This window comes from Anopheles coustani, chromosome X, assembly GCF_943734705.1.
Source record: "Anopheles coustani chromosome X, idAnoCousDA_361_x.2, whole genome shotgun sequence".
In the NCBI taxonomy this organism is placed as follows: domain Eukaryota; kingdom Metazoa; phylum Arthropoda; class Insecta; order Diptera; family Culicidae; genus Anopheles; species Anopheles coustani.
Window position 1 is genome coordinate 6,907,587 of NC_071290.1, and position 21,736 is coordinate 6,929,322.

Genomic DNA, 21,736 nt, shown 5'->3' on the forward strand with positions numbered 1-21,736 from the left:
AATCCAGTGGAAGCAATAATTACTTCTTGCAGGATATTAGGCGATCCAATGCTACGCCGATTATCCTAGGAAAAGAAATTACGATTTTATCTGTAATGATCCATGTCAAAGTTTGCCTTCCTACAAGATCACTACAGCCTGTTATGCCTCTTTATCTTGGTTTAACAAGTTTGAACTAATACAGAACTGTCCACTCTACGGTTTTATGACCCATATTTGAAGAACACGTTCTTTATGAAAAGTTACAAAAGTTATATATTCTACGATCGAGTATCGTTTTCCTTAAAATCTATCAAAACCGTCGCGTTCGCAACTGGTGTTTACATTAGTTTGAAATATTATGTTTATCTTGCCAACATGTAATCTTCATCATCTTCTTTAACGTTCACCTTCTTCGTCGTTGAGTTTTAGGAATTTACAATTGCAACTCCTTTCTGAAATTTCTATGTGTTTGGAGGACGAGGTGGAAAGCCACGCGCTTTCTTTACTAAAAGTTATAAAAGTTATATATTCTACGATCGAGTATCGTTTTCCTTAAAATCTATCAAAACCGTCGCGTTCGCAGCTGGTGTTTACATTAGTTTGAAATATTATGTATATCTTGTCAACATGTAATCTTCATCATCTTCTTTAACGTTCACCTTCTTCGTTGTAAAGTTTTAGGAAATTGCAATTGCAAGTTCTTTCTGAAATTTCTATGTGTTTGGAGGACGAGGTGGAAATCCACGCGCCCTAAATTCATCGACAAGTTCTTTCAGCTCAGCCATTACGTTGCAAAGATTTTCGGCCTCGACCCTTAATTTTTGCTCCAATGACAAATAGCTATGAGCATCTGGGTTGTCTGGCGGATGTTCTGGGAACCCCGGTAGCAACATAATCCCGTCCGGCCCCTCATCCACTGCTACAGCTTGGGCCATAACAGCAGGCTGAGCATTATTCAATTCTTCTGCAACAGCGGGAACAGCAGGTGGAATATCTAGCGATGGCCGACCCGCTTCATTCGCATTTGCAGTTGCATTCGCTGGCGTCGAAGCGACGGAACACCCTGCCTCTGGTGTCTCATTCCCCAACTGTCCGGCTCCAGACCCATTGGAAGAATCCGCGTTCGGAACAACATTCTGTTCAAATGAGTCACTGCAAAACAAAGCGTTCTTTATGTTAGGAACAATTTTTCACAATTTCGGCTAATAGGACTTATACCCTGATGGCGGTGAACTTATATTCGGTCCACTAGCAGGGCTAGTGGAATCCGTGGTCGCAGTATTCGGCAACGAACTCATTCTCGGTCAAACTCGTCACTGCAATTGCATCAGCCTCACGCTGCGCGGGTGGTGAAAGTAAAAGCTCAAGATGTATAGGTATGATATGCATGCACAACCCCATGGTGCGAATTGAGCTGAGTCGATGGAAGTGTTACTTCGTTGCAGCTACCTTGCGCGCTTACGAATGGTTTTACCAAGATCATTAACGCCAAGATAGGTAGATGTACATGACCGTTTCAATGCCCTTCAATTTGCTATTTTCATATAATTTCGGCCGAATTCAATGTCAAATTCCGATTGAGCGACGGCAACAGTGTTGTGTCAACATTCAGCAGAAAGAAAATCGTCCCACGGACCCTACGGTATAGCTCGCACAACACATCCGTCAGATTCAGTTCGATGCCAAATGGTGGCTAGAAGATACGTGTCAAGGCTTCGCTCGTACTAACGGGTTATTTCCTTCTTTAGTTAAGAATAATTGTCAACAGCATGTATTGTTATTTATTACACCGCCCTCGATCGGTTCGTTCGTGATAATGTGTGAAAATATACCGCTCCAGCAATGCTTTTGTGCAAAGAGAAAGGTACATTCACCTGACTTTGTTGGTAAGTGGTGCACGAGCAATTATGCTCCCTTTCACGGCGTATGTTGTGCGATCATTTACGTGTGCGTTGCTTGTCCGATTGTTATGATTGTTACTTACCGTTGCCTGTACTGTTGAGCGCTAGCCGTGCTAAAATAATTCCAATCGAGAGCCGCTTCGTTCTGTGTGGAAACCGTGTGTCAGAGGCATCCATTTTCCGAGTGCATGGTTCCAGCTACCGCACTCCATTTTGGTTGTGATTCCTACTTTTGCATCTCCAGTGTGATATACGAATTGGTACGGGGCCGCACAAACGTTGTTCTCGTTCAGATACTGGATAACCCAGCGTGTAGAAAACTGTGTTCATTTCAGCCTGAATGATTGAGGTTCTTTTTTATTATTTATGATGCACCAATCGTGAAAAATTTTGCGCGCGCGCGTGTGTGTGTGTGTACGTGTGATTGTGTGTGCGTGTGCGTGTGATCCCAGTATTTGGATTACGTTTTTGGATCTTCCATCAATACTATCAACTGCAGATTTGCTTATGCTTATGAGAATACTGATGCTGGCAACGAATAAACACTGCAACTCCGTGGAATGAATCCTCAGCCTCAGTAAAAGAGGTCGAGATTGTAGTTATTAACTGCAACTAGCTAGCTTATTTTTGCTCACTGCGTGCCGCGTCCCTTTCCATCGTTCCGCCAAGGTTGGCGATGGGAAAGCTGCTGCACATCGTGTACCGACATACATATACGGTAGTGCTTGTGAAGCAGGCTGAACAGCACGGAAAAAAACAGAATGTAGTAAAATGTAACGGATGATGAAAATCAGCTATTCTCATAACAAAAAGTTATGTTTTGCTCAGCAACTGCAGCGCGAACTTCCAATCAACATAACCCGGACTCGGTAGAAACCGAATCGAATTCGTAGCAACGTTTGATTCGTCTCAATGGTTTCCAGTTTGCTGGTTTCATTAGTTTCATGAAGGGTTGGTGGGCAAGGGGGAGGGGGAGGAGTGGGTTACGTCCTCCGGTTTTGCTGTTGGTTATGTGGAAATTGGACCGTACATAATTTATTTTCTCCGATAAAACTGCACAGCTCGATCATTTCAACACATTCGACTGATTACAAATGATTTTCAAACCGCACAATGATGTGGAAAATTAAAAATGCATTTGTTCTATGCTTGATAGTTATAACGTTAAATATGTTGCTGCATTTTATTGTACCAATTTTAGCAATTGATCAAGACATTATAGTTATTATAGTACTCGGTCTTGGTACAGTTCCAAATCAAATTGATCAGAAAATTTGATGGAGTAAAGAGGCATAGTTCCTCCTTATTCGTAAGTTACGACGCTTAGGCATTTAAATAAATGTAACAACATTCGCAATCATCATTTCGCGATCTATCGGTTTTCATCGATAACATCCCAATCATCGCTACCATACCAACTATATACCATTTTCATTATCCATTTGCCATATTCTTCCCATTTTAGGTTACTGCATCTTTACCATATTATACGACGGTAAAACACTTGCAGCATTCGGCAAGTTTTCTTGACTATGTTACGATAAACGTTGCGAAGTGCACATTTGGAGGAGCAGCAGCTGAAAAAACAGCTACCATATGTACCATCCACGGGAAAGACAAGACTAGCGAGTAAGGACAGTTGTATTCTCCGCTGCTTGGAACGAATTGGGTTGTGTTTGCTTTCTCTTAGCTTCGTTCCATGTTTCATTTGCTAATTTCGGCATGTCCGAAAGCATGTGCACATTATCGGACGTTGATTTGACACTTGGGTGCGTCCAAGTGCTGCTCAAATCGACAGCTTCGGGTATGACGAGCCGAAACCGCTGGTAGCGTACGTTTTTGGCTTGCTCTCATCGAACGTTCGACGTACCCACATCCCTACATGCGTAACCAAAGCCTTCGCAACAAAATGGCAGAGAAAGTCCCTGCTGGTATTGCACCGTCGGGCGGCGCATTTGTCGTCAATTCGCCCGACGCCCATCCTCGCTCCAATGATATCATCATGCATAACATCGCGATACAACCGTTGCCGGTCGAGCCGACCCCATCGATTTCACACCCGCACAGCAGCAACGCATACGTGCGTCCATCCGGTGTTCAGCAAGCCTGCGTATCAAAGCCGGCCAATAAGGTAAGCAAAACGACGCAAGAAAAAAAAAAAAATAAGCGACAACTCGAAACCTATATTCGAATATTGTCATTTACATAAATATATCATCTATGGTTGTGGAATGCACGCGTACGGCCGCCACCACCCCCTTTCCCTCACTTCCATATCATTGACCGACCATTACGTTTGCATATGAAACATACAGTGCATTGGTCTGTTGAGAAATATCACTGTTCAAACATAGATTGAACCCTTGGACGTGCGTCGTGGGGTAGATCGTGAAGGGATTGGAAATTTGTTTGCATGTCGAAATATGTCCCATTCCATTTGAAAAAACATCCACAACAAAAAAGTTTTACCATATATGCTCATAACATATTTGAGCATGATGCACAGACACTTTCTGATTCCGCATCTGCATGCAAAGGTTTTTAGAGGATTAAAAAAATAGTTGATATTAGTAAAAGTAGCTAAACGAATCCCAGCGCAACACGTTTTTTTTCTTAATAAATTGATGTTTATATTTGCTTTGTCGGCATGAAACTTGAAAGTACAATATTTTTCTGTGAAACTAGCAAGGACAACTTCCATACCCTGTTGTGCTACTTTGTGCGCTAATAAATTATTCCGTCATAATTGTAATTCACTTTGAAAGTCACACCAAGTGACGATTGTTTGCCATGTCGGCTTTGCTCAAGCAGTACGCCGCTGTTATCTTGCTCAATTTTATCCTACGAGATGAAACGTAGCGATAGTAGATGGTCTCGAATGGTCGGCGAATGCTTTAAGAATTATGGAACAAGCACGGAAAATGTGCTAGAAGTTCGTGAGGTGCTCTCAATGGAAAACATTTTTCACAATCTAATGCAAGTAAGTTGTTGCTCCGAAGGCGTTTTTGAGGAAATAACCAAAAAGAGTATTCGACCACGTTCGAAGGACGGTTCCGCATTTCAGTTAATTGATTTAATCATTGCAAGCACACAAAAAGTAAAATGTTTCGATTGCTATACGCTCCATAGATTGTCGCGCCGGGAGTACTGGCCGGGCCGAGAAACGTCGTACTTCATCGACACAATGGTGATTTTGGCTTCACGCTTCGCCATTTCATCGTGTACCCGCCGGATTCGGTGACGGTAAGTATTGCCGGCCTTGTTTGTTACGCCAGCAACTGACGGAACGCGTGTGCGAATATTAATTGCTCACCCCCTCCCCCCTTTCGCTTCAGGATCCGGTCGTCAATCCGCTGGCGGCGGTAGGGATGCTCAACTTTGCCCAGCCCATGGATACGGTGTTCGTGAAGAAGGTGCACCCCAACTCGGCCGCCCACCGGGCCGGCTTGCAGGAGGGCGATCGGCTGCTGGCCGTCAACGGGCTAACGGTCGCCGCCATACCGTACTCGCAAGTGGTGGCCACCATCCAGCAAACGCCAAAAACGCTCACTCTGCAGGTGGTGCCGAGAAACTACGATATCCTGCAAACGGTATGTTCGACAAAGCTACCTGCTCGAATGCTTGATATAAATGCTGATTCGCGGTTTCGTGTTGCTTTTTTTACAGTTCTTCAGTGAAACCGCCTACAACCCGGAAACGAATCAGCGTCCGCAGCCGCAGGCCGTGTCCGCTGCGAAGGTGCCGGTGTCGGCGCAACAAGAAACGCCTCCTCAACCGTACCACCCGCCGCATCTGCTGGCGATGGCCAGCGCACAGAAGAAGCAGGAATCGTTGTACAGCACGCTGCAGGAGATAGTGGTGGAAAACGTGGTGGAAGCGGGTGCCGGGATATCATCCAGCAAGAAAACTGCCATCTACGATGAAGTACCAAAGATAATGGCAAACCGTCTCAACAAGCCATCCACGACGCAGCAGCAGAGCCCGCAGCAGGCGATGCTGAAGGCGAACGGCTCGAAGGGGGTGGCGGCGACAGCTCCGGGATTCGCGATGGAGCAGCTTCTCAGCAAGCAACAGCAGTATTCACACATACACCAGCATCTTAAACACCAGCCACATCAGTATCTAGAGAAAATAACCGTACACGAGAAGGACTGCAAGCCGTACGGTAACGGTTCTTCGCCGATGGTTCTGCCCGGGAACAACGCGATGGTGGAGGATGAGTACGCCACGCCTTGCGGACAGAGCGACAGTATCCGAATGTCCCGGCTGCGTAAGAGTCTCGAGCAGAAGGAAGAGTTCTTACGACGCCCGTTGGTTGCTGCCTTCGATCGAGGTGTGATGCAGCAAGGGATGGCGGGGGTCCCGACGAACGATGGTCAAGACATAGCGCAGCACCGTGAGTTCTACGGACGCCCAAATCGTTTCAACAAACTGGTGTGGCCACCGACCGCGGCCCATCTGTCCCTCGAACAACCGCAGGAACAATCAACTCCCGCGGCTCCCGGCAACGCAGATCCCACCGGTGGTAAGGCCGCCCCCGAGTCTTCCATCGTGCCGTTGTCCGCCGGTGCCAGTTTTCAGGCAACGCCACCGAGAGGCGGCGAAAACTTATCCGCTTCCACGCGCACCCACGTGTCGCAGCTATCCTCGATCCGGGAGCAGTTCTTTATCGGCTCCCCTGCCGAAACGATGGTGCAAGCCGCACCAAAATCGGCCCCACCGTCGCTTACCGTCGCTGTCGCATCACCGGCACCACCGCCCCGCCCACCACCAATTGTGGGCACGTTCAGTGTGGCCAGCCTGCCCCTCCCGTCGCACGCCGCCATGCACGGTGTGTCGGAAAAAACGAAGCTATTCGAATCGGGCCGGGCACTCTCACCCGAGGGATTCGACCGGATGAATCTGTACAAGAGCGAACTGAGCAGGTAAGTTGGTGTAGTGTTGAGTTTAGGTAGCGAGTAGTGAATTAACTAACGTTTACGTACTCTCTCTCCAGAATCAACACCAAACAGGTGGTGCCGAATGTCGCCGTCCGGCGGAAGGAGTTCGAACTGAAAGCCGAAAGCACCAGTCGGCGTATGTCAACGGGTGGGTTAAAACATTAAACACTCATTTTGATGCAATTGCAATCATATTAAACCTTGACTGACAACTTTCAATACAACTAACGTTCACCTAATTTCGGGCTTCTCTGTTGAAAACGTTTCCAATGCTTATTAATTGGTGGGTTTAAAAAAATTATTGCAGTAAAATGAAAGTTTGCTTATTCAATCCATTTTAACACTCTGGTTAACATAAGTGAAGACACGTAACGTTATTTTAACGTAACGTAAGAATGTTTAAGATAACTTTAATATCTTTTATCAGATTATTGACTTCGATTTTCTTGGATGAAAACGACTTCAAAGATTGTTATTTGGTAGAATTAAACACCATTGTAGTAAAATGAAAGTGTGCTTATTTAATACATTGTACTATGTATAATACTAACCAAAACACATAACTTTTCATGTATGGTACAAAACGTTTAAGATAACACGTATATTTTAATTTCAACCTTTTGGCACTCTTTACGAAAAACTGCTCGATAGAAGAAGAAAGAAGAGATATAATTCCCTTGCAAGCTGTTTAATGGTTCAATAAAATGTTAATTGTATTATTTCCTTTTGCAGAAGACAAGCAACGTTCGGTTAGTTCCGACTCCGAGTCGCAACGTACGCCGGTTCGGATGCGCTCGCTTTCCGACGAACCAAATGCCACGCAGAAGGCGTTCGGCAGGGCATCGTTTCCTCCAATGAATCCGTTCAATGAAGATAACACGAAGCCGCTGGATGAGCAGTGCCAGGACGCAGCCGAAGCGACTGTTAGCCATGGGTCAAGCCCGCAATCGGGTGCCGTACTGGCTGAAAACAATCGGACGGGCAACGGTAAGGCAACGCAGCATACCTAGTTTGCCTTAGGAATGGAGTTTTCAGTTTGTCAATTTTATTTTAATCTAAACAGAAACATCGACCGCGGCGGTCATCATGCGCCCGAAGCAACAGCACTCGCTGATGGTCGGGAAGGATGATCGCAAGGTGCGGCGCATTTCCTACCTTCGAGCGACGGCTCGCGAAAATCTATTCCACCTGATCGAAAGCGACGCGGTGCTGGGCAGCTCGGAACCATCGGAGGACACCACCACCACCACCGGTGAGAGCGCGATGAGTGAGGCCTTGGGCGCGTCGGTGTCCGGCCCGCCGCAGCAGGAAACATCCGCTATCGACGGGGACGGGTTGTTGACGGCTGGGAAGGTTAAGTCGTCAGCGTTCGTGCAATCGGTACAGCTAAAGAGGTGAGCTATATTATTCAGCTTCAGGGACATTTTTCATTTACTAATGTTACGTTTGACCGTCTCTTTTTTGCACATTCCACCAACTGCTGCACCCAAACAGCCATTGTGCCAAGTCGAAGGCGTTGGCGCATTTCCGGGACAGTCAGGCCGACAGTACGGCTCCGTTGCTCCGGGAAGGGGAGCTGAACGTCAAGGTGACGCTTATCGACGGCAAACGGTCGGCCGATCGCAGCTGGCGCTCGGTGCACGCCGAGTTGCGCGGCAACCGCTTGAAGATGACCCACGTGCGTGATGGAAAGATTTCAACACAGGTAAGTGATTTTACAGCACCGTAGTATGATGATATTTAAAAAAACGAGTACTTTGAAGCGAAAAGTTCATGTTGTCATTAATGTGTATCGTTCACAAACATTGGTGGAGCATGATATGCCTTGTGCTGTATTGATTTTTACACACATTGTTTTTTATTTGTGTTTCAATAAAAGCCTCCATACGTATACCATATTTCGCTTCAAATGTATATTATCTTGCCCCTTATCATTGATTGCATTGTTTGTTGCTCGTTGCTCTACCTCTTTCCGCAGCATACTCCTGAACCATGTGGTACTATCGATCTCACGAACTTCCGTGTTACGGAAGGAAACTACACGAAGCGAAAGAACGTTTTCAAGTTGGCTACGCTGGGCGGCGGCGCTTACTATCCGGCGGAACCGTCCTCCGCCGGAGCGCGTCAAACCGAGGAGTACCGTATGCAGCAAGGCGCGTCCGGTTTGGCCTCCCTCGGAGGGGCGTTGCCCGGTTCGGCGCGTGAACTGCTACTGCAGGCGGACAGCTACGCGGATATGCAGCAGTGGATGGAGGTGCTGCGCAGTGTTTGTTGTGCGGACGGTGGAGAGGATAGCGGAGCAAATCAGCTGCCGGGAGGCGTAAGTAGAGCAAGGGCTCGTATTTGACTAGCTCCTAATGACACATTGATGTACCATTTCTACAGGATTACGTGAGCAATCTGGGAGGACAGCAAGCGGAACCGCAACGGGTCGCGGCGCAAACCAGCGTGCAGGTGCACAGTGGTGCCAGTGGCGACGACTACTCGCCAATTCTGTCGACAAAATCGCATCGAAAGTATGCACTCGGTTCGCGGTCGCCGTCGGGTCAGTCGCCCGTTACGAAAACTCGAAAAACGCCACAACTCAACTCGAGCTCATCGACGGGTCGAGAGCCAGCGCCGATGGAAGCCAGCATAGCCGGCAGCCGGCAGGTGGCGATTCCATCGAGTCAATATCAAATCAATCAACATCCCACCAATCAACTGATGATCCATCAGCACCATCAGCATTTCGGCAGCGGGAAAGAAAACTCGGACCGCGAGGGCAGCTCGCCCAAGTCCAAGACGTGGAAGGGTATCGTCGCGCGTCAGTTCCGCAAGATGCAAGGTCAGCCGTCGGAATCGGGCGGATCGGGTCATTCTGCCGACCTGATGGTGTTCCCCGAGGGTGCGTCCATCAATGTGCCGCTGCAGTTCTGCCCGGTGTCGGAGGACGACCCGTACGTGCCGCTCGTGCTAACCAAGTGCACCGGCATCGTCGAGTCGAAGGGGTTGAGCGTGGTCGGCATCTACCGTATACCCGGCAACACCGCCGCCATCACGCAGCTAACCGAAACGATCAACCGCGGGCTGGACGAAGCGACACTGTCCGATCCGCGCTGGGACGACGTGAACGTGGTGTCGTCGCTGCTCAAGTCGTTCATCCGCAACCTGCCCGAGCCCCTGCTACCGAAGGAGCTCTACGGTGGGTTCATCGCCGCGGACAAGCTGAGTGGCGCACGGCGTCTGATCGAGCTCAGGCAGCTGCTACGGCGCATACCGCCGATGAACTACGAAACGCTCAAGCACCTGATGCGCCATCTCTATCGCGTCAGCACCAACAGCGAGGTTAACCTGATGGACCCTCGCAACCTGGCGATCGTGTTCGGCCCGTCGGTGGTCCGCTCCGCGAACGAGTCACTCGAAACCGCCGTCAAGGACATGCGACACCAGTGCCAGATCGTGGAAGTGCTTATCAATTACGTACGTACAAATCTTTTTCGGCCGCCGCATGTCGAGCAATATGCAATTACCGATTCGAATGTGTTTTTGTGCTTCACAGTATCAATACTTCTTCGAAGATGGCCCACTACCGAGCGTGGAGGAAAAGATTATCGACGCGACCGTTGTCGACTCCGGTGTTGAGGATCCATCAACTTCGCTGCTGCTGGATAACGTTTCGAAAATCGAGCGTAAGTTGTTTCATCCAGTTTCGCTGAGCATCTTTTCTTGATGTTACAAATTAGTGCCCTGTAATTCCTGTTAAACTTTTTGTATGATGTATTAGGAGAATTGAAATTTGTCCCTCAACTTTCTACATAACCATGTTATTCGTTTTGTAAATTGTAGCACTCAAAGAATCCTCGAAAGAGAGTAGCTCCGGATTTGTCTCCTGAGCTTTTCTTTTCTTGATGATATAAATTAGTGTCCGTGTAATTCCTGTTAAACTTTTTGTATAATGTGTTAGGAGAATTGAAATTTGTCCTTCAACTTTCTACATAACCATATTATTCTTTTTGTAAATTGTAGCACTCAAAGAATCCTCGAAAGAGAGTAGCTCCGGATTTGTGGCAAACATCGTGCAGGCAGCAAATAGGAAGATTCGTCGTTCGGCACAGCGCAAGAGTACCATGTCTTCGACCACCCCGGATACGCTATCCCTCGACAGCACGATGGTAAGCCATTGGGTGCTTGGAGTCATCTCATAACGTCGATTAAATCATTCCTATCTACCGTCACCCACAGTCGGCCGAGTCGAAAGAGCAAACGATGCGGATTACACGACGCTGCATTGACATACAAAAGACCAGGGCGACGGCCGGCAGCCTGAGCAGTGACGGCAAGCAGATGGATGAAGATTCCACCGTGCTGCTGGTGAAAACGGGCTCGACCGGCCCGTGCGCGGACGCCCTTCCCGCCAAGGATCTGGTGGACCGTGGCCAGCAGCACCGCCATCGGCTGACGAAGAAGGAGGAAAATCTGTTACAGCTGCATCACCACCATCACCATCATCATCACTACTACCACAGCAGTCGGCATCATAGCGCCCAGAGCAACGACGATGCGTCTGCTGTGTCGAGCCGTTCGTCCGAGGACGACTCCAACGACAGTACCTTTGCGGATAATGGTAAGTGCTAATACTATTTGTCTGCTCTATGAAGTACCTTAAGTTCATCCTTGTTATTGTTGTGCCATAGCATATATTTAACCAAATATGATCGAAAAATTTATCCCAGCTAGCGAAATTTAGTTCCAAACCGGGTTATAAGTAATATAGGGGTAATATACTTCTTCCAATTAATTTCAAAAGTGAATTTTGATATTTCTAGTTTCCTGCTTTAATTTCATATGTTTCAATTACATGTTTCAACTTTAGAAAGTGCCAAAATTATCTTTTATTGTTTTAGCGTAGTTTTTGTTTGCTAGAGACGGCAAAATATATTACTTAGTGGCAGAGGCGGATCAAAGGATAAGTAAACTAAGTGAAACTCGTACTTACTTTATTTTTTATGTTGCATTTTCATTTACTTATGGGACAAACACTTTTTAGAATTAATAACAGCTAGTTATCCAAAAATGATAGCTATGGCAGTGATTAAAGACACAATAACTAATTAGATAAGTAAGAAAAAAATTAGACTACTCGTCAATTTTGTGCGCAGTAAATACTATTCGTGAAAAATTAATCTCTTGGAGAGTTCGCAAAGATGGTTTCGCATTAAATATGGGTTTGAGAATAAGGCTTTTGGCTTTTATAATTTAAGATAATATTAAGGAAAATTTAAGTTTGTAGTGTAGTTGAAATTTTGTAATTTTTTTAAATATCAAGAACGTTGAGTGTAATGTACATTTTCAAGGGTCTTCAACTTTTAACTGCTTGGGGCCTCTGGAACTCTTAATCCGCCTCTGCTTAGTGGTACGAATTATTCGAAAAATATATTCAGTTCCAGATAGAGTAAATGAAAGGATAGGTTGTGGATGGGATAGGGCGAAAAGATCTTATTAGAGTGTTGCATATCAAACATAATAATACAATCACTTGAGTCTTATACGTTTGGTTACTATTTTACGCACGGCAGATTTGATGGCGACGGCTTCTAATTGTAGTGTTGTTTTCCTTTGCAGGTGATATGTCGCTGAAAACGGTAACCATCGCATTGGACAACAAGTTGCGCTCGTTGCGGAACTCTTCCATCGATGACTCGGACCGCGATCTGGCGCTGGAGTGCAGTGAAGGGGACTTGAGCAGCGTTGGTAGTGGCAACGTCCGTCATTCACTGCACCAGCAGTATCACATGGGTCGGACGGCACGGCCACTGACGCTCGGCGAAAACATCCCGTACGCTGACGAGTCGCCCGAGCGACCGTTGGTGCAGAGTCGCTCGAAACCGCTGCGCCAGTCGGGCAAGGGTGCGGGTTCGGGCATGCTGATGGCGCACAGCGGCGAGGATGTGCCGCTGAAGAAGGCATCGAGTGCGGGGTTGGGCTGCGAGGCAGGCAGCAGCACACATTCGAGTACAAACGACAGTTGTCTGACGCTGGTTAACGAGACGGATGCGTTGGTGGTTGGTGCGGGGGGCGACCATGGCGACACGACGGCGCACGAAGACGATGCGGCCAGCGAGCTGGTGGGAGTCGGCCGGAGTAATATGGTGCTGAGCTCGGACGAGACCGACTCGTCGACGACGAGCAACCCGCACGAGAAGCTCACCGCCACCACGTACCGCATCGACACGGAGGTGCTGAAGAAGATGAACCGCATCCTCACGCAGCTCGAGCGCAAGGCGAACAACCTCGAGCGCAAGTTCAACCTGAACCGCTCGCTGTCGCTTAACTACAAGTCACCGAAGGCCGTCGATTGTTGTTGCTTGTTGCAGCAGGGTGGCGGAGGCGCCGCCAGCGGCCCGTTGCAAATCGCGCATGCACATCCCCATCCCGGGCCACCACTGCACTACTGGACGCAGCAGCAGCCACCGCAGTCGCAGCAGCAACTTCCGACGGCGAACAACAACAACGTGACGAACTGCTTCAATCAAAACAGCCCGACGGTGGCGGCGGCGGCGGCGGCACCAGCGGCGGGGATAAGCAGTCTCCGGGCCCGCCTCTCGCTCACGAAGGACGAGAAAACGGACAAGAACATCAACCGACGGCGGCTGCTGTTGGACTCGCACGTTGGCAATGCCGGAGCCGGTGCACCGGCAGGAGGAGGAGGAGGAGGAGGTTCGGCAGCCGGCTGCCTGCTCGAACGGGGCGGCAAGTACGTAAGCGCGAACTGCGGCGGCGAATCGAGCTGTCCGCACATGGTCGTAGCTGCCTGTCATTCCGGAGCTGCTGGAGGTGGAGCTGGGCAAACCGCAGCGGCTGGTGGCAACGTAGGTGGCGGACGACAACGACGCCACGCCGGAAGTCGCTCGATTCGACGGCGGCACACCGTCGGCGGGACGCACGACTATCTGTCGAACAAAATCAACACGCAGGACTATCACCACCACCACCATCAGTACTACGCCGGGCAGGGTTGTTGCCCACTACGGCGCACCTAAAACCGGTTCAGCGATTTCATTCGAAACGAGTCTCCAATTGCGATTGACCAGGTGGATATCCTTCCACTGGATAACTTGATATATTCACAAAAACACATACACACACACACACACACACACGGCAACAGAATCCTCCCAGGCAACAGCAACATTAAGCGCTCCTCAATCTGTCTTCCGAGTTGCCTTCGGCGTCGTCCTCACATCCGATCGCCGGTACATCCGTTGATGGTACACGGAAAACTTTTTGATGAAATAATATTACTAGAGTATGTCCGAATATGTGTGTGTGTGTATGCGTGTGTGTGGGCGTGTGCTTACGCGCTTGTTGTATGATGTATAGCTATAGACAAGTAAGAGGGAAAAGTTTGCGAGAGATTCGCAATCACGGTATTTTTTTTTTTTTTTTTGGTACGTACATATATAGATTTTTGTTTAGCTTTTGTGCAACGACTTGAAAAGACTCTAAAGACACGTGTAAAGGATGAGAGGAAACAGTTTAATGTTGAAGGTAAAGCATAATGGAAAAAAAACCCCCGTTTCGAACAACGCAAAAGAGGTGGCAAAGCCCAAATTGTGATAAATATTGAAAAGGCTAAAAACTATTATCGAAAAACAAAAACACACGAGGAAAAAATTTGTATTCTTATCGTAGCCGAACACTGTGGACTAGAGTTGTGTAAATCGGATTCAGATTCATGAATCTGAATGAATCTCTGCCTTATAAGGGATTCATGAATCTTTCGCCGCGAGATTCATGAATCCCAAAGACACACCAAATGATGTAAAGTCACCAACCAAAAGTCGGTTGAGGGACCACCTTTTTTTTTTTTTTTTTTTTTGTCTCATTGTCCACGCCTATGACAGAATCGGGGAGATTCATGACAGAACCATGAAAGATTCATGAAGATTCATTAAGGTTTCGAAAAATTCATTAAGCTTTGAATATTCGAATCCGCAAAGATTCATGAATCCATCTGAATGAATCTTAGGTAAAAGATTCATATGAATGAATCTCGCCAAAAGATTCATTAAGCACAACACTACTGTGGACCGTTTTGTAATGAGCGTACATCTCTATAATATTTGCTATTTTTTGATACTTTGTTGTATTATAGATTTAATGTATACTTATATGCAAGGTCTGTTCGGTAGGATTTCGTTCTGAATACTCGCAGCGCAGTGGAAAGACAAAAGAAAGGGGGTTTGGGTGGCAAGAATGTAAAACCGACTCCCACTGGAAAAAGGTTGTTTTCCACTGAGCGAAAGCGAGGTTCGGCACGAATGCTTATTTCAAGACAAAACCCTGTGTATATGTATATGTCGATGTTTGTGTACTTGTGCGTGTGTATGTGTGCGTTTGCGTGTGTGTGTGTGTGTGTGTGTGTGTTTACCCGTGTTAACGTGTGCGTGTATAGGTTTTTAGTAACGGCAGTGTTGATATATTTTTATATAATTTTTATTAATCTCAATATTGCTTTTATAAAGTTACAATTTAATGCTATTTCATTTCGATAATGCTGCATTACACACTGCTCTAGACACTCACACCGTTTCATTCTGTCGGCTAACTTTAATGATTATCGCGCGGTAATAGATTGGATTCTTTCATGTTTGCCTTTCTCATCGTGCGGCAATTATGGTTTTTAAATGAACATATACACAATCGAAATAAGCTCTCTTGTGTTTTTGTTTTGCGTTTGCTGTTGTAATCGTCGGAAAAAAGCAGCTCCAGCAGAGGGAAATGTTTTTCTTTTCCAATCAACATAGAAAAGGAAAACATGGTAAACCGAACGACACAGGAAAACGAAAAACACATAACATAGATTTCTTCGGGCGGGCAGCTGCATGTTCGCTACGTTTGATCGCGACAGCGCTTGTTAGACGCCGCGACAAAATATAGGGGCTTTACGGTAGGGAACTTTTGTGCAACAGACCATAAGAGGTATATCGTCAGCGATTGATAAGAAAATGGATCAGTGATATTAAATGCAATTTCAGAAAACATGTGCCTGCATCGTGCGTTTGATTAGTTTTTGTTTTTAAGAGCATGGGTTTTGAGAGAAAGAGGTATCATTCGAGCTCGCAAGAGTACTCGAGCACAAGGCAAGAAACTGTTTGGGTGAGATGTTTCCTTGTTCTACTACGGCCCATGATTACCTGGTGCAACTAGTTACATATCCACATTAAATGCCAATTTTCTTCCCGTCATTCCCATTTTCATTTCAACATTGATTTCGGAAGAGAATGCAGTCCCTCTCATCACTTCTTCTGAACTTGCTAAACAGAAGTTTATTTGCTGAGGTACGATTATAAGTAATTGAAGAAATGTATCCATCAGGTTACAACTTGTTCTACCCTTCGTTTAGATTTCCACAGTTTCAACTGGACGGGTGAGACTAGATATAAAAGTGACCAGTTGCGATCGTACAGTTTCTTCCGACGCGTCAATTTGTTGTAAGTTTTTAGCTTTACTGACATCAACCAGTAGCGAAACAATCCGATGAACTAGCTCCTTCGAAGATCGCTTCATCCCGAAAGGTCAAATGCGTAAAATTTTCTCCTGCATTTTGTTTTATCTTCAACCGCTTGTCCTTCCAAACAGAGAAAAAAACTACATCTTGGAGAAAAATGAGAAACGCAATAGGATATCGGGCTTTATTTTCGAACGAAACATTAAGCGAAGTCGGATCGGGCACGCTCGTTGAGGTTATGTGTACAATAAAATCACGAGGGATCCGCGTTTCACTAAATGCCAACTGTGTCCAAGTGGTAGTAAAATCATAAGAAGCAATAGTGTTGCTCTTTGCAAAACACTGTTTCTGCTTTCACAACCTTCGTAAAACTAAACAACGATCAGCCATTACATCATATGGACTTAGTAATATCTTCTTTGTTTTTTCGATAAAACAATACAAATTTGGTAGAAAGAATTGTCATTTACATCAGTCAAAAAATCCAGTTGTTCTAGCAAAAAGAAAAAAACAATACTGTCAATCAAAGATGGCCGTATCAAATTGCAGTGTATTGAAATCTGTTGCCTATCCTCTTTATTGTTATCACTTTTCCTACACCACGCCGGGTCTACACACACCTTCCAACGCTGGGTGAATTGAAACTGTGCGTACCTTTTTGTAGCTACTGGTTTTTGCTGTTCTTACAAATTTTAAACTAATCCATTTCGGTGAACGCGTCACCGCTCTGCTACTAGTGGACTTCTAGACTAGTGGGACAAAGAACGTTTGGTGCAGGTACCGGTGCTGCAGACCACGCTCGTTAACCTGCAATAGACCTGCAGCTGCTTTGCAATTGCAATGAACCCAAAAACAGAGCACTCGAAGCAAGCGCCGAACAGTGGGTCAGTGTTCAAGGGAGAGTTAAAGCCAAACGAGACGCGGTACAGGATAGTGAAGGCACAACAGATTGGTCCCTTGATGTGTCTTTTATCCACTTTTGTTATCTTCTCTAAACATTGGATCAAGACTCACATCAAACAAAAAGCAAACATATGAACTACTGTCAGCCACTGTTAAAGATACCAATCCAACGCATAATTTTGCTAAAAGTTTGCTGAACTTCTAGGGTCTCGATCACCAATCCTTTTTACTCTCGGTCGTCCTGTGGGAAATTGTTACCAAGTAGGTCAACGAAAGCAAATCCCTCTCTCCCTCTTTCTTACTGTCTAGTACAGATGCGGGACTTAATAAATCTATCTGGAATAAACACTATTGCTACACTATTGCTTAAACTGTGTTCTAATAGAAAAAGACGAATACTCCCAGAGTGCGGGCTACAACCCACGCCAGGCAACGCCGATTCAAATGTTCCCACAACAAACAACATCATTTGATCGTTTCGAACGAGACGAGTAACACCACCGTTTCAATTTACGCTTCAGAGCCCGATTCCTCCGATCCTGTTTGGAAGATCTCCCGTGCGTGCTAAAGACACTCACCAAAAACCATACACTCCGGCGAGGACAAACAGTTGCTCGGTAGTGGACAACACGGTTACAAAATACGGTTCACCCTTCTTTCACTCACGATCGTCCACGGTCAGTACCCGCCTGCATCAGGATTCTATTACCAATGTAGATACGTCGAATATCACAGAGTTCCTGTCTATCCCAAATAAGCCAAGTTATATATGTCGTTTCTTACATCGAACGGACGTAAGAAATGCTCAGTTGTAACGTCTCTCCTCACCGGCAACTCTGCGCTCAACGGTGCTACCTTAGAACACGAACAGTTTTAACTCTGCTAGAGCTTACGCCTAGCAGCCAACTCCCAAGCTACCATACCTACTTCCTATCGCCCTAATAGCTTACTGCTACTATTCACGAGATAAAAATGTCCTAACATTGAGACTGAAAACCTATATTATGTTCAAACAAATAATCAGAATATTGAAGAAGGATGTCTTTAAAACATCGGAGCAGTAAGACATAAACTGTTATCTACAAAAAACTAAGTTATAAACAATTCTTTATGGCTTATGACTCTATTCCTCCAGAAAACACCAAGTCATCTTGATAGTACTGTTTTTGGTACCATTTTGGTGACAGTTTCTTGCTGTTGTAACTTAAATTTTTACTGAAGGCATTTGACAAAAACTCAAACTCCGCGTATTACTGTAAGGAATATAAAACCTATGAAAGACAACCTCAGGAAAGTGTCACTTCGCTACATGCTTCGCTATATTCAGTATGTAACTAAATCAGTAGGGCTTGAGGGCAAGTAAGATTCCACTCTCGTAGTCGGTTGACTTTGCTGTGTGGTGATGTCAAACCTACACCTAGGTTGCCCAACTACCATGGATCTATGTTCCTTATTTCTTTTACCTTTCTTTTCCATTTTATTAATTACCAAATACCATGAATCCTGGACCGGGGAATATTGTTGGTTTTGTAAAACTATCATCGGCTCAGCAGTTCCGCCGTCCGTGTGTAAGTAATCCTTCCTTCCTTCGAAGAGAAAATTGCACCAGTTCTGCTGAGCATATGGCTACTAAGGCTACTCGGTTTCATTTTTTTTTCAATTTTTAAACATTTATTTGAAAGAGTGTCTTAGTTATCTAAGTTAAGAAAGTTCGTGCTGGATTTGTTAAATGATGGTAAACAGAAATACTTTACGATACATCTTGGTCATTGGGACAGAGATTGAATGTTGATGGGAGATTTCGTTACAGGCCTTGTCCCTGTGGTAGTTCCTTCGTGCACAGACAAGGTGGCACCGATCTGGCTTTTGAACAGAATGGAACAGTGTGGTCGTGCGTTACTTGCTCTACGACTGAATTTATTGAAATCGCCAAAATTACAATCGAACGCGCTACGGTAGTGTCTGTACGTTAAGGGATTCTCTACCCGGTAACGTAAAACTGTGGTTTAGAAAAACTATATATTGTAACTTACTGAGGCTAACAAAGTTATATACCAATCTGATTGAATTACTTAATGCCTTTTGTAGCGTCCAGTGTTAACACATCCCGGCAGCCTTCTCGATCCCGATCTGAATGCAAAAAGACTCTTGAGATGAGGTCGATACAACAGAGACTGAAAGTGACTGCAACCAGCAGTGACTGTATCAGATCAGCGTTGCGTTCAGTTGTTGTGGTTGTACAAAAACGGTGTTTATAGAACGGGTATGTTTTCTGTATCCCTACAAGTGAAAAACACTTTCCAGCATCGGGCATAGAGACGTGCACCTGCTGTTTCTACGAACAGAGGAGACGTACAGCGCACGGCAAGACCCTTGCCCAGCGTAGTAGCCCAAGGTTGTTTGCAATTGGATGATAGGTTTGGGTTTCATAACTTATGTCAATAGCAATGTGCTAGTTTAGTAGAACTTGTTCTGTGTTGTTGGTAGTGCGAACCTGCATTCCGTTCTCGCTCTAAATGTGTCTAGACTTTCTCGAGCATCACAAACCCGGCGCCTGGATGGCTGCTGGTTTGCTTGAAGGATGCGCGTAGAAGAAAGAACATCAACAAATTCTTAAGTACTACTGGCAGTATGTATCATTCACCTCTCCAACCCTATTTCCTCAAGAACTGACATCGATTTTGCGGTTACAAAGTACTAAGAGCAAAACGTTGTGACGGTATGGTTGTGATTTGGTGTGAGCGGTTGTGAGTGGTGTCACACGGCACAAGTGTACTAATTTTCTCACGCTTGCTGCCTGCCTGGATTCCCACTCTCCGTCTTGAATAGCCGCACTCTAGCAAAGGTGTTCCATCTTCAGGTTATCTGAACAGTTCGTCCCTTTAAATGTTTGCTTCGATTGAATCAGTTATGTAAGTATTCAATAACTTCTCTCCTATTACTTGGCTAATGAAAAATCCGATGTCTTCACAATATAAATAAGTCCGTTGATATTGTTATTTCGTGTCGTTCGACTGTCCGACTTCCGCATATCCGTTTGCTTGAGTGAAGCAAAAGCGTATACCGTAGGTTCTCTGTATTTGTTAACGTGCTTTACCAAAGGGTTTTAATGTTTCCAACCGAAAACCGTTATCTACCATCTGATTGTAATACCGGGATCGTGGAGACGGCTACGGTATACGCCACTGGGATGAGAACTTGCTGAATGCTTGTAGGTCCATGCGGAGTGGAGTGGCCTGACATCTCCTGAACAAATATGTGTACTAGAACGAGAATTCAACCACATTACAAAGTGTCCTAGCTGTTTTCGACGCTCACACTCACTTACCCTTGATATCCCAATCTTCGACTTATCTTTCCTCGGTTGCTACTCCTTAGCCTTTGTCTTCCAATGGTATGTGTGCTGTTAGTGTCAAGGCGTAGTGGTGACTCCACATCGGTTCGGGGAAGGGAAAAATCAGGAAAATGGTGACGATGAACGTGAACCTACAGCTAGAAGGAAGCGTCCAGCACGGCGAACGAATCCGGCACCAGTACGGCGTACTCGACCTCGTTGCCGTTCGACTCCTCCAACATCTCCAGGTCTTCCGAGGACGTGCTGGTTCCGGTGGCGACGGGTGACACAACATGGAGCATGCCGGGCTGATCGTTTAGCGTTGGTGAGTGACGTGCACGGAGGCGCCTGATCGCGCTGCGTCTCGAGCGCCGCTGGTATAGCTGTTGGTAGCGCCGCTGCTGATACGACCCGCCCGGATAGCTGTTGTCCTCGGTGTCGTTCGCGCCCTCGTCGTCTCCCTCGTGCTCCTGCTCCCCCGCGAGCACACGCCCGCCATCCTCGTCCTCGTCATCGTCGTCCTCCTCCTCATCCTCCTCCTCCTCCTCCTCTTCCTCATCCTCCTCCTCCTCCTCCACATCCTCTACCTTATCGTTCTTCTTCCTCCTCTTCTCAACCTGTGTCTTCTTGCTCCGGTGCTCCTCCTCCTCATCCACGGTACCATCGACTGACAGTGACTGAGCCCGGTCCTGCCCAAAGAGAGTACGAAAGGAAGTGGTACGGTAAGTCATTTCTTTCCACCCGCGCAGCGTCGGAAGGTTTATTGGTGCATACGTCATATGATATTATTCATCAGGCGTGGTTTGGTGAAAGACATTTTTTCATTGTAGTGTAAAGATATTGCGACTCGAAGAATCGGTTGATGCGCATTGTGAAGTTTGTGAGATAAAACGGAGAGTGTGAAATGGAGAAAGAGAAAGAGATAGAAGAAGTGAAAGTGGAAAATGAAGAGAAAGTAGAAGAGAAAGAGAAAGAGAAAAAAGAAAGAGGAAGAGAGAGAGAGAAAAAGAGAAAGAGAGAGAGAGAGAGAGAGAGAGAAAGAGAGTAAAAGAAAAGGAAGGAAAAAGAAGAAGAGAATGACAGATGCATAAAGATAGAAGAAATAGATCAAGAAGAGATGGAGAAAGATTGTCATAAGATATTATGCGTAAGTGAAAGCGATCGGTGATTGAGTGAGTCATTA

General features: G+C 46.1%; 1 protein-coding gene across 1 annotated transcript; it reads left to right on the forward strand.

The window, feature by feature from the left end:
* Nucleotides 1-1,681: 1,681 nt before the first annotated feature.
* Nucleotides 1,682-14,634, forward strand: LOC131269119 (uncharacterized). Its single transcript, XM_058271442.1, has 15 exons — nt 1,682-1,868; nt 3,349-4,014; nt 5,013-5,126; nt 5,219-5,473; nt 5,550-6,808; nt 6,880-6,971; nt 7,556-7,810; nt 7,887-8,217; nt 8,318-8,528; nt 8,802-9,143; nt 9,209-10,285; nt 10,365-10,494; nt 10,832-10,977; nt 11,048-11,429; nt 12,428-14,634. Exons 2-15 carry the CDS (start codon nt 3,766-3,768, stop codon nt 13,843-13,845), a joined length of 6,261 nt encoding a protein of 2,086 aa, XP_058127425.1. The 5' UTR covers nt 1,682-1,868; nt 3,349-3,765; the 3' UTR covers nt 13,846-14,634.
* Nucleotides 14,635-21,736: the final 7,102 nt, after the last annotated feature.

Bases quoted from the DNA above. Each gene is read 5' to 3' on its own strand.
- LOC131269119 (XM_058271442.1), top strand. From the start codon at position 3,766: ATGCGTAACCAAAGCCTTCGCAACAAAATGGCAGAGAAAGTCCCTGCT. The intron at 8,218-8,317 runs GTGAGCTATATT...GCACCCAAACAG, and splicing joins CAATCGGTACAGCTAAAGAG to CCATTGTGCCAAGTCGAAGG. The intron at 10,978-11,047 runs GTAAGCCATTGG...CGTCACCCACAG, and splicing joins TATCCCTCGACAGCACGATG to TCGGCCGAGTCGAAAGAGCA.